This window comes from Oryctolagus cuniculus, chromosome 13, assembly GCF_051225735.1.
Source record: "Oryctolagus cuniculus isolate XC-2025 breed Fujian yellow rabbit chromosome 13, ASM5122573v1, whole genome shotgun sequence".
NCBI classification, from domain to species: domain Eukaryota; kingdom Metazoa; phylum Chordata; class Mammalia; order Lagomorpha; family Leporidae; genus Oryctolagus; species Oryctolagus cuniculus.
The window spans coordinates 34352940-34365760 of record NC_142879.1 but is presented as its reverse complement, the minus strand read 5'-3'; the positions used below and the strand labels follow the sequence as shown (position 1 = coordinate 34365760).

At 39.1% G+C, this 12821-nt stretch overlaps 1 protein-coding gene across 12 annotated transcripts in view; it reads left to right on the top strand.

Moving 5' to 3' along the window:
• The window catches only part of EPRS1 (glutamyl-prolyl-tRNA synthetase 1), an 83250-nt gene extending 77762 nt beyond the window's left edge, over positions 1-5488 (top strand). For all 12 annotated transcript variants that reach the window (XM_089312213.1, XM_070055333.2, XM_089312212.1 and 9 more), the window contains 3 exons: positions 38-116; positions 4968-5032; positions 5129-5488. In XM_089312213.1, coding sequence (XP_089168339.1) covers positions 38-116; positions 4968-5032; positions 5129-5279 — 295 coding nt within the window. In that variant the 3' untranslated portion in view covers positions 5280-5488. The remainder of the gene's footprint in view (positions 1-37; positions 117-4967; positions 5033-5128) is intronic.
• The last annotated feature ends 7333 nt before the right edge of the window (positions 5489-12821 follow it).

Sequence of the window (12821 nt, the reverse complement as noted above, 5' to 3'; positions counted from 1 at the left end):
TGTCAGAAGAATAAGTATTATTCAATATTTTTGGTAGGGCTTCTGAAGACCTTAAGACTCATATGGTTGTAGCTGATACAATGGAAGACTTTCAGAAGATACTAGATTCTGGAAAGGTAGGAAACTTCTGAAAAGTTTTTAATATAAAATACTTCAATCATATTTAATGACTCCTTGAAACTAGATGTGGTCCTAATCTCTTTTTCAAGCTATTTATATAAAAGGATTGTATATTATTCAGCATTACATATGACTTTCCCAAAGATTTAAAACATGACATGGTTTATGGAAATCACTAGTAAACTGATTATTTAAGTTTTTTCTCAAGCTTGGTACAATGCTTAAAAACTTCTATGTGACCTTATTCATTCTTGAAAATGAATTTGTTTGTTATTTTTTTAGCTTTAGAAATATAATGTGCAGAGTCCTAAAATAAGATGGAGAGTCAGTTTCTTTCAACTCCCTGATCATACCTAACCAGCTCTTAATTGATTGAACTTTCTGAATATTGTAGGGAGGATAATGCCCGTGTCTGGGCCTGTTTTTTTAGGGTGATTGGCTACTTTGGGATCCTTAAAACTACTTAGGTGTTTCTACTTAGATAGTTAATGGCTCTTTAGATCCCATTGGTTTTATGTATTGTGTATATGCAGCTATTCCTAGGTATAACTTTTTTATTATTCAGAAAGAGGAAATCCTGATCTGCAAAGTGATTAATCATATGGATTTTAATACTCTGGTATACATGTTTGAATGTACAGCTGATTCTGTGTCCCCAGGTTACAAATGAAAAAGCGATGGGCAAGTCTGAATGAATTACTCCAAGCTAACATGAGCAAATCTCGTGCTAGAATTCATCTCTGTCTTATGACAGTTTAATGTACTTTCCTCTCTTTTTTTTTAACTCATGCTGAAAATAGAATGCAAAGCTTGTTTTACAGTCATAACCTATTAATATATCTGATTGTGTGAGCTGGGAAAATTAGCTCCTTGTAGCTTGCAGTTTACTAATTTGTATAATGAGTACAAAATAAATCATTTCAAAATCCCTTTTAGATCCATAATTCTTTAGTATTTAGTCTTCTGTTCTTGTTTATTGCCTTTGTAATCTTTGACTTTTCAGGGTTCCATAATTTTTCACTTGATTCCAACTGCCTACTTTTACTATAAGGCTAGAGGATAGATAGCCATCTGCTACAGTATTTTTTCCCTTTCACTGTAATTTATCACTGTTTTCTTTTTGTTCCATTAATTATTGAAATTTTTTGAAGACTTGTTTATATATTTACTTGAAAGGCAAGGCGACAGAGGCAGAGGAGAGGAGAGGAGAGAAGAGGGGAGGGGAGGGGAGGGGAGGAAAGGGGAGGAAGAAAGAGAGAGGGAGAGAAAGATCTTCCATTTGCTGGTTCACATCCTAAATGTCCACAATAGCCAGGGCTGGCCAGGATGAAGCCAAGAGTCAGGAACTCTGTACTGGTCTCCCACATGGGTGGCAGAAGCCTAAGTACTTGGGCCATCATCCACTGCTTTCCCAGGTACATTAGCAGAGAGCTGGATTGGAAGCTGAGTAGCAGAGACTCAAACTGTCACTTCGATATGGAATGCTGGCATCACATTCCTTAACCTGCTGTGTCATAACACTGGCCCCAATTATTGAATTTTAAGCTTTCTTTTATTACGGAAATAAGGAAGTCACTTTTACCTCAAAGTATATCATTGTACATTGCATAAGAGTTAATAAATCAATAGAGTAACTATCAGGTAATCCATTGCTGTCAAATAAATCTCAGCAGGTATTAGTATAATCATATCTGTTATTCCAAAATTAGATAAATTAGTGCAGAGATTTCAACATCTCTATAGTTACAAAATAGGACAGAGTATTTCAGTTGTATGTCGGAGGACCAGAAAGCAAATTTTGTTTCTTGTTTTCAGTAGTCAGCTTCTATCTCACCTCATGTTGGTCAGCTTAGATGCATTTACTGACCATCAAGCAACCTTTGAAGCTGTTGTAAATACAGTTATATTTACCAGGAGGGGAAAAGGAGGAAGGGATCTTTGGAATTAGCATGTAGGTGAAAGTTTGATTTTTCTACTCTTATCTATTGGTATAAGTGAAAAAAAAAATTACCTGATTTACAGTACTTGATTTTAGCACATTTTTCAAAATAAGTGCTTAGTAAATGAAAAATAGATGTTATTTATACATATACACTTTATTGTATATTACTAGTTTATTGATCACTATGATGTTTGAATATTGCTATTTCTTACCATCTAAAGAATTGAAGACATTTTTACAAAAGATTATCTTTTTAAAAATATACATTTAGAAATAATAAAAAGTGGAGAGTTGAAAACTTTGTCATGGCTCACTAAATACCCTAAAAATGCATGCTGTCTTTTGTATTAGCAAGTGCCAAAATCAATAACCAGAAATATCAAGTCTCACCATCTACACCTTGCTTTGGAGAGAGAATTAAAACCGTTTTTACAGAATTATCATTTAAGTAAAATTGTATTTGAACTCATATTTTTTTATATGCTAAAACCATTTAAACTTTAAAAATCATTTTAGAAATACAAACCTTCTGAAGACTTAGTTATTTTTGTCTTTGAGGAAAAGTATGATTTTGTTAAATGTAACAATGATTAGTTATAAAAATACGGCTGTAAATCTTTCAAGTTAATAAAAGTATCAACAAAACCAGATTTAAATTTATTGCCCAGATTCTTTTTAATTAAGTGTTAATATTTTATCATTGCTTAATTAGAGTGATTATAAATTTTTCCCCATTCTTTTTTTTTGTAATGAAGTTTAAACAGTATTTTTATGAATGTGTTTTGTTATGTCTTTGGATAAATGCTAATGATTTACCAATTTTCAATACCAGGTAAATAATTTATTTTAGGTTATTTTATATCTCTAGGTTTGTTTTTGTTTTACTTTTCATTATATATTACACAAATTATTTATTTATTAAAACTCATTCAAATTTGTCTTTGATTTCCATCTCTGCCACCTTCCCTCCACCCATCCCCCTGAAGTCTTACCTAGAAATTTGTCACTTCTTTATTGTCTTAAGGCAGATTATCAGAGTAACAGTTTTTCAACGTTAGGAATTAGGTTTAAATGAACATTTTAGCATTTAAAATGAATGTATTAATATTTAATGTCGCCGGCGCCGCGGCTCACTAGGCTAATCCTCTGCCTAGCGGCGCTGGCACACCGGGTTCTAGTCCCAGTTGGGGCGCCGGATTCTGTCCCGGTTGCCCCTCTTCCAGGCCAGCCCTCTGCTGTGGCCAGGGAGTGCAGTGGAGGATGGCCCAGGTGCTTGGGCCCTGCACCCCATGGGGGACCAGGAAAAGCACCTGGCTCCTGGCTCCTGCCATCGGATCGGCGCGGTGCGCAGGCCGCGGCGGCCATTGGAGGGTGAACCAACGGCAAAGGAAGACCTTTCTCTCTGTCTCTCTCTCTCACTGTCCACTCTGCCTGTCAAAAATAAAAATAAAAATAAAAATAAAAAATAAATAAAAAAATAAAAAAATATTTAATGTCACTGCATATTAATGTTCATCTGATGAATTCCTTGTTCCATAATTTCCTAATCCATGTTTTTTTGTTGTTGTTGTTAAGATTTTTGTTTATTGATTTGAAAGGTAGAGTTCAGACAGAGAGGGGAGAGACAGACAGAAAGGTCTTGCATCTGCCGTAGCTTGGCCGATCCAAAGCCAGAAACCAGACACATCTGGGTCTCCACACAGGTGCAGGGGCCCAAGCACTTGGCCATCTTTTACCGCTTTCTCAGGCCATAGAAGAGAACAAATAAGAGAATAAATAAACAAATAAGACTTATTTATTTATCTGAAAGGCACAGAGAGAGAGAGAGAGATCGACCTTCCATCTGCTGGTACACTCCCCAGATGGCTACAATGGCAGGAGCTGGGCCAGTCTGAAGCCAAGAACCAGGAGCTTCTTCCTGATCTCCCACATAGGTGCAGGGGTCCAAGCACTTGGGCCATTTTCTGCTGCTTTCTCGGGCTCAGGGAGGTAGATCAGAAGTGGAGCAGCCAGGACTTGAACCAGTGCCCATATGGGACACTGGCACAGTGCCAGCCCCTCTAACCTTTCAAATACACACATACATCTTTTAAAAAAAGAAAGAAAGAAAAACATTCTGGCCATAAAGTGAGGCTTGCTTGTTAATTATTATTATTATTTTTTTAAAGATTAATTATTTATTTGAAAGTCAGAGTTACACAGAGAAAGAATAGGCAGAGAGAGAGAGAGAGAGAGATCTTCCATCTGTTGGTTCATTCCCCAATTGTCTGCAATGGTTGGAGCTGTGCCAATCCGAAGCCAGGAGCCAAGAGCTTCCTCCAGGTCTTCCCATGCTGGTGCAGGGGCCCAAGGACTTGGGCCATCTTCCTCTGCTTTCCCAGGCCATAGCAGAGAGCTGGATTGGAAGTGGTGCAGCTGGGGCTCCAACCGGCGCCCATATGGGATGCCAGCACTGCAGATGGCAGCTTTACCTGCTACACCACAGTGCCGACCCCTAATTATTATTAATAGCACTTTACAAATCAGTTTACTATTTGTCATCTCCCCTTTATCCTCCTAAATAGTTATTTAGATAAGTAGCACAGACAGTGTCCCAGACATGAAAAGGAGGTAGAGCTGGAATTTACCTCTGTTCAGCATCTAGGCTGTATCAGTATATTGGGACATTTTAGTGCACTGCAAAGATGTCTTTGTTATCTCTTGTTCTATGGGTGTAGGTTTTAGAGCTAAACCCTTCTTTGCTTTCTCTTAGCAAAGCTCCTACTAGGTTTGCAAAGGTACCAAAGCCTGAAAAGGGCTAGGAATCCTATCCTATTTGCTTGTCAGTTTAATGGAGAACTCAAATGTTGCTTTCATAGAATAGACTAAAAAAGAGCTATGAATACTGAATGTTTTCTCTTATTAGATTGCTCAGATTCCATTCTGTGGGGAAATTGACTGTGAAGACTGGATTAAAAAGACCACTGCCAGGTAAGCATAAGTACAAATAAAACATGTGCTTTGCTGCAATGGAAAGTAATAGCAATATACAGTATAAAACAAATTCTTAATTTGTTTTAATTTCAGGGATCAAGATCTTGAACCTGGTGCTCCATCCATGGGAGCAAAAAGTCTTTGCATCCCCTTCAAACCACTTCGTGAGCTGCAGCCTGGAGCCAAATGCATCTGTGGCAAGAACCCTGCCAAGTTCTACACCTTGTTTGGTCGGAGTTACTAAAGGATACAGCAAAATCCTCTCCAACCTTCCTTATTTTTTAAAAAATTGATACTAATACCTTCCCAGACTCAGATAGTTTTATGATTTTTTTTAAAATAAAAGTTCTAAAAGGAAGTCATATGAGACAAACTACTATTCTTATGCTTAATTCACAGTGGGATAAAGGATTTTCTGTAAACAACCCCAGTAATAAATATCATGAACTATTACTGTTTTATGTATTCATTTGATTCTGCAATACCTGAATTAGATACCACAAGAAAATGCCTACCAAAAGCTGAAGATAATTGAAACCTAGGTAAATCTTGAGACATAGCACATGGTACCTCTGATGTGGAACCACCAGTTTTCCCTGTGTTCCATCTTGAAGTACTTTGTTTCCATAGCGCTTAATATGAAAGCCAAAATTGCCTTGATTCTGTTTGAAAAGCTAAACAAAAAATTGAAAAAATAAAAATGAAGCTTTTCCTTGAACAGCTCTCTGTCCCTTTAGTTACTATCAGATTTTTTTAAAGAGTCCTTCCTTATTTCTGAAAGAGTGATCAACCCTCCTCTATTCTTCCTTTGCATTTTCCTCACCCTTTTCTTTCCCTACCACAATGCTGTTTTCACTGAGCTCACTGCGGATACACCTGACCAGAGTTAATGTTCTTGGTTCATGTTTGTCTATGTAACTCTGCTACATTTAAGATTCTTTTTGTCAAGGTATTCCTATAGACCTTCCCTCCTTCCCTAACCCTCGGTGTTTTTTTCTTAGGTTTTCATAGTTTTTCTTCTTAGTTGTATATCTTGGTAGTGAAATATATATTTGTGTGTATATATATATATACACACACACATATGATATATATATATCACTTGGTAGTGAAATATATATATATATTCCGAAATACTTTCAGAAAACACTTGAATTTTGAACTGCACTTGGAAGGATGAGCAGAATTTTTTTAATAGAAAGCTTTTATTTAATAAATATAAATTTCATAAGTAAAACTTTTGGATTATAGCAGTTCTTACCCCATACCCACCCTCCTACCCCCACTCCCATCCCACCTCCTACTCCCTCTCCCATCCCATTATTCATTAAGATTCATTTTCAAATATCTTTATATACAGAAGATCAACTCTAAGATTTCAACAGTTTGCACCCACACAGACACACAAAGTATAAAGTACTGTTTGAAGACAAATTTTACTGTTAATTCTCATAGTACAACTCATTAAGGACAGAGGTCCTACATGGGGAGCAAGTGCACAGTGACTCCTTTTGTTGATTTAACAATTGACACTCTTATTTATTATATCAGTGATCACCCTAGGCTCTTGTCATGAGCTGCCAAGGCTATGGAAACCTCTTGAGTCCACAAACTCCGTTAGTATTTAGACAAGGCCATAATCAAAGTGGAAGTTCTCTCCTCCCTTTAGAGAAAGGTACCTCCTTCTTTGTTGGCCCCTTCTTTCCACCGGGATCTTTGAGATCTTTCATGTAGATCATTTTTTGCCACAGTGTCTTGGCTTTCCATGCCTGAAATTGAGCAGAATTTCAATAAAGCCAGAAGAGGAAAAGGGAACAAGAGATACAAACGCATGAAAAGTACAGGCTATATATAAGAACACAGAAATACTTGTGTTCGCTTCGGCAGCACATATACTAAAATTGGAACGATACAGAACACAGAAATACTTAACATTGGTAGGAAATTTTTTATCAAAAACAGATGAGGGGCTGGCACTGTGGCTCACTTGGTTAATCCTCTGCCTGCGGCGCCGGCATCCCATATAGGTGCCCGGTTCTAGTCCCGGTTGCTCCTCTTCCTCCAGGAGGGCAATGGAGGATGGCCCAAGTGCTTGGACCCCTGCACCCACGTGGGAGACCAGGAGGAAGCACCTGGCTCCTGGCTTCGGACCAGCACAGCAGCTGCCGTTGCGGCCATTTGGGGAGTGAACCAATGGAAGGAAGACCTTTCTCTCTGTCTCTCTCTCTCACTGTCTATAACTCTACCTGTCAAATAAAAATTAAAAAAAAAAACAAAACGATTAAATATAGCATGGTTTCAAGATTGACATTTTGAGTATGCATATTCATCTCCCTTACTTAATAAGCAACTGAATAGTCACATATTTTCTTACTGACCCATGGCAGTTCAGAATGCTTTATCTTCTTTCCTTTGTAGCTATATAAACTCTAGTTGTAAAATGGAGAGAATGCTAACATTCAAAGTTAACTCAGGTAGAACAATGGTTGACACAAGATATGTAATACCTGTTGTTAGGTAACAGTTACACAGGGTCAACCGGAAGTTGATCTTAATAAATAGCTCTCTAATCATAGTAGTTACTTTAGCTTCTAATTGTTTTTCTGCCTACATAAACCCTTTTAGAGGGCAAGTGTTGTGTAGTCAATCCATAATAAAACCCTGAAAATTAGATCAGAGACTAGTAACTACACATTGTGCCCTGCAGCCAGCCCCTGGCCATTTTGTAAGAGGTGGCTATCTCTGATGCAGAGACATCCTCTGGTTTCTTTGGGAAGGTTCAGATGAGTAGAATTAGCCCCACAGAAGCTTAAAATTTGCCATTTTAAAGAAATTCACTAACAAAACTCTAGAGTAAGCAGTTATGTTAAGAAAATTTTACTCAAAGTATATCTCTAATGATACTTTTTAAATTGAGGTTCAGCTAATGTATCAAATAAATAAATAAATCTTTAAAGAAAAAAGCAATGCATTCTTTAGAAAGAAAAAAGAAATTAGCACTATTGTAGTAGCAGATGACAGTTATAAACTAGACATATTCCTCAGTGTCTGAGAAGAATTGGTTCCAGAATCCCCAAAGATACCAAAATCTTCAAATGCTCAAATTCCTCCTATAAAATGGCTTATTTGCTCACAACTCATGCACATCCTCCTGTTTACCTTAAATTATCTCTAGATTGCTTATAATACCTAATAAACGTAAATGCTGTGTTACATTATTGTGTGTGTGTGTGTGTGAAGTTGTACATGTTCATTGCAGTAATTTTTTTAAAAAAGATTTATTTATTTGGAAGGTGTTACGTAGAGGCAGAGAGAGAGAGGTCTTCCATCTGCTGGTTCACTCCCCAGATGACCACAACGGCCAGAGCTGTGTCTATCTGAAGCCAGGAGCCAGGAGCTTCTTCCAGGTCTCCCACACGGGTGCTGGGGCCCAAGGACTTGGACCATCTTCTACCGCTTTCCCTGGATCAGAAGAGGAGCACCTGGGACTCAAACCGGCGCCCATGTGGGATGTCAGCACTGCAGTCGGCGGCTTTACTGGCAATGTCACAGCGCTGGCCCCCGCAGTCATGATTTCTTATTTGAAAGGCAGAGATCTCCCATTTATTGGTTCACTCTCAAATGCCTGCAACAACTGGATCTTGGCAAAGCCAGAAGTTGGGAACTCAATAGGGGTTTCTCACATGGGCGGTGAAGACACAATTGCTGGAACCATCACCTGCTGTCTCCCAGAGTGCAATTTAACAGGAAGCTAGAATCAGAAGAGGAGCCAGAACTTGAACCCAGACATTCTGATATGGGATGTGGGGCTGTGCCAAAATGCCTACGCTTTGCAAGTACTTTTGTTCTGCAGTTGGTTAAATCTACCGATGTGAAGCCTGTGAATTCAGGGGGCTGACTGTATGACTGACAGGCCCTAGTGCTCATGTCAGGGAGAAAAAAAACAGGTCAAGCATATTTACTACTGGCTCTGCTCACCAAGTCGAGTGTATCTATGTTACATCTTAGCAATTTCTGGTTCATCTATGGGAGTGTTTAAGATAGTTTTTCATTATGCCAGTTAATCATGCAAAGTCATTACGTGGACAATAGCAATTCATTGTCCTGGTAATGGGAAGGATTTGAGTTTTGAGGTCAGCAGCAGCAGAATCTTCATAAACTAAGGAGAAGGCATTTTGACCAAAGTGTGAGGATAGATCACCCCCACTTATTCTAGTTATTTTCATCATCTGTCATGTAATTATGGTGTTTAGTGGTTGTCATTAGGATCAAAAAGTTCTGAGGGACAGTTATGAACATGCTATTATTTTTAAACATAGAGCGTTGGCCCTTTTGCTTTGTTTGTCACTTTTGCTATGCCTAGAAAATGCTAGTCATTTATTTGATAATTATAAACCAGACAGTGGCCTTATACACAGTGCCAGAGGATACAGTAGGGAGTAAAAGTAAATATGGTTTTTTCTTTTTCTTTTTTAAAGATTTATTATTTGAAAGAGTTGGAGAGAGAGAGATCTTCTACCTACTAGTTCACTCCCCAGATGGCCACAACACCCAGGGCGGATCAGGCCAAAGCCAGGAGCTTCTTCCAGGTCTCTCATGTAGGCAGGGGCCCACACATGGGCCATCTTCCACTGCTTTTCCTATGCCATTAACAGGGAGGGAGCTGCATGGAAAGTGGAGCAGCCGGTACACAAGACATGGTAATGGCATTGTAGGCAGCAGCTTTACCCGCTATGCCATAATGCCACCCTGATTTTTCCTTTTCTTGCCAGATCTCCTTGAAGTAGTTCTATGTGAGATGCCAAATCAAAGCAGCCAATAAGTTGTAAAGGAGATTAGGCAATAAATTGGGCAGAGTATTTGGGGCCTTTGCCTCTGATCCTCACCAAGACTTGAGATTAGCTTCATCACCAGTAGCAGCAGACTGAAGAAGCATCCTTTTGTAGTTGAGCTGGTAACACCTGGAAAATTAGCCCTATTCTGCAAGCTGCCAGGCTTAAGATAACAAATATAGACATACTCTTCTTCAGTGGATGGTGTTAAACCAATGTCTTTGTTCAAGTTTTAGGAGTTTGGAAAGTCAATACTACTAAGATGACAGAAAATAGCTTATTAACTAAGTGTCCTACTGTAATAGCAATATTTCAAAATATTTTAAAGTATGTCACCAAAACCAACTTTTGTGATGAAGAAATACTCGTTGAGTGGTGAGCATTTGCTCTAGTGGTTAAGATTTTGTTTAAGACACCCATGTCTCATATCAGAGTGCCTGGATTCAGTGTCCAGCTCCAGTTCTTCCTGACTCCAGCTTTCTGCTTATTTAGACCTTGGGAGGCAGCAGTGATGGCATACGTAGTTGGATTCCTGTTATCCACATGGGAGACCTAGATTATGTTCTCAGTTCCTGGCTCCAGCCCTGACCCAACTCCAGCCACTGTAGACAGTTGGAGAGTGAACCAGTGAGTGACAGATCTCCCTCTCTTTCTCTCTCTCTCTCTCTCTCAAGCCAGTCAATTTTTTAAATATTGTTGGATAAGAGGTTGGGTAATATAGAAATTGGTGATGATGGTGCTAGTATCAGTGTTATTTAATATGAGTAAATAGATAATTGTACATTTCCCTCATTCATCTGAGATAATTATGTCATACCTTTTCTCAAATTTTCAGGGGTTTTCCTTTAAAAATTGTTTTAAATTGATTTGAAAGAGAAAGAAAGATATAGAGATTTTCCATCTGTTGGTTTACTCCCCAAATGCCTACAACAGTTAGGCCAGGTGTTGGGCCGGGCCAAAGCTAGGAGCCAGGACTCAATCCAGGTCTTCCATATGGGTGGCAGGGATCCAAGTGCTTGAGCCATCATCAGCATCCTGCTGCCTTGCAGAATGTACAATGGGAAGAAGCTGGATCAGAAACAGGGCAGCCAGGGTTCGAACCAGGGATGCCAATATAGGGTGCTGGCATCCCAAGCAGCAACTTACTTGTTATACCAAACACCTACCCTAGATCCCCTTTTTTGACTTTCAGTTAATCAGCTTAATTCTTTCACTAAAAAGAGGCAATATAAGATTAGGACCTGTGGAACCTCTCACCACATCTACCTACTATTCATGTATCCATTTATAAGGAATCCTCAAAAAGTTTATGGACAATGAATATTGTGAAAAAAAAACTACACGGATTTCAAAATTTTTCACCAAAATAAACTTATGTTGTCATTTCATTTTCCATGAACTTTCCATAGGGCTCTGTTACTTACCTTCTTTACTATTTCAGCTCAACTGTCTGTTTCCAGAGCAAAGGCCAGCCCCACTTCTATGTGAAATCTAAGTGCCTTCTCAATGGTGGCACTACAGCAGTTCTCCCCTGTCTATCATTAGATTTTCTTTCTCCACTGCGTCTTTCCATCAGCCTACAAACCAGCTGTCATTTTCCGCCCCAACCTAAAAATACCTTTGTTGATCCCACATCCCTTTCTCTATGTAGAGGAACACTCAGTGGCAGGATTGTGTGCACTTGCTGTTTCCAATTTCATTTCTCATTCTCTTGAAGCCCCTTCCCGTTTGCTCTCACCACTCCCCTTAATCCACTCTCTGAGGTGAAGCAGGAGGAATTCCCTCTTACTCTGCCTTTCTGTGCTGATTGGACAAAGCCCATCCATATGGGAGGGGGCAGTCTACTTTACTCAGGCTACAGATTCACAAGTTACTCTCAGCCAGAAACACCTTCACAAACACCCAGGATGTCTTAGATGTCATTGGCCAGGTGGCCAATCCAGTTGACACATAAGGCAACCATCACCATCAGACTTTAAAAACAGAAAACATTCTGTAGAATGACACCAGTCTGTTTCTTTAAAGGATTGGCATTAGGCAGGCTACTCAGAACTATAGAGGCCACTGCTGTTTTAGATATTCAGAACCAATAAGCCTTTAAGGACTATCCATATTTGACATGTGGTAAGATTAAAAAACAAACAAATAAACAAAAAACTTCCTTGTATCAGTTAAAACTTTCTTATTTGGCTTTCTTCCTGAAATTTACTGAGTTTGTAACTTTAATTCCTCCAGCTCAAATGTGAAAATGAGGGATGTTTTTCTTGACTTATTTATGGAAAGTGTCAGGAATTGTTTCTTGTTTATTCCAGGTCAGTGGGCAAAGCAGTAGAAATATCACTCTAGCTTCATCTTTGGCTCTGATCTCGGGATTAGTGACCCCTAGATAGTCCCTGTTTCATTAATTAAATGGCATTCAAAATTATTTAGGGGGGGGGGTGTTTGGTCTAGAAGTTAACATGGCCACATCCCATATTGGAGTAAGTGGGTTTGAGCCCTGGCTGTGACTCCGGACTCCAAGCAGGAGTCACTGCTAAGGAGGCAGTGGTGATGGCTCAAGTAATGAGGTTCCTGCCACCCACCACGTGGAAGACCCAGAATGCATTCCCATCGCCCAGCTTTGACCTGATTTAACCTCAGCCATTGCCAGCATTTGAGGAATGAAGCTAGCAGATGGGAGCTCTCTCTCTCTCCATGTCTCTGCCTCTCAAATAAATACATAAAGATTTAGAGAGGAAAATAAAAATCACACCGAACTATTAACCCACCAAGATGAGAAGACCTAATTTTTTGTCAAATAACTTGCTTCACCAGTATTTTTTTTTTAAGGTTTATTTATTTATTTGAGAGGCGGAGAGAGTTACAGGCAGAGAGAGGGAGATACAGACAGAGTGGTCTTCCATCAGCTGGTTCACTCCCCCAAATGGCCTCAATGGTTGGAGCTGGGCCAAGTC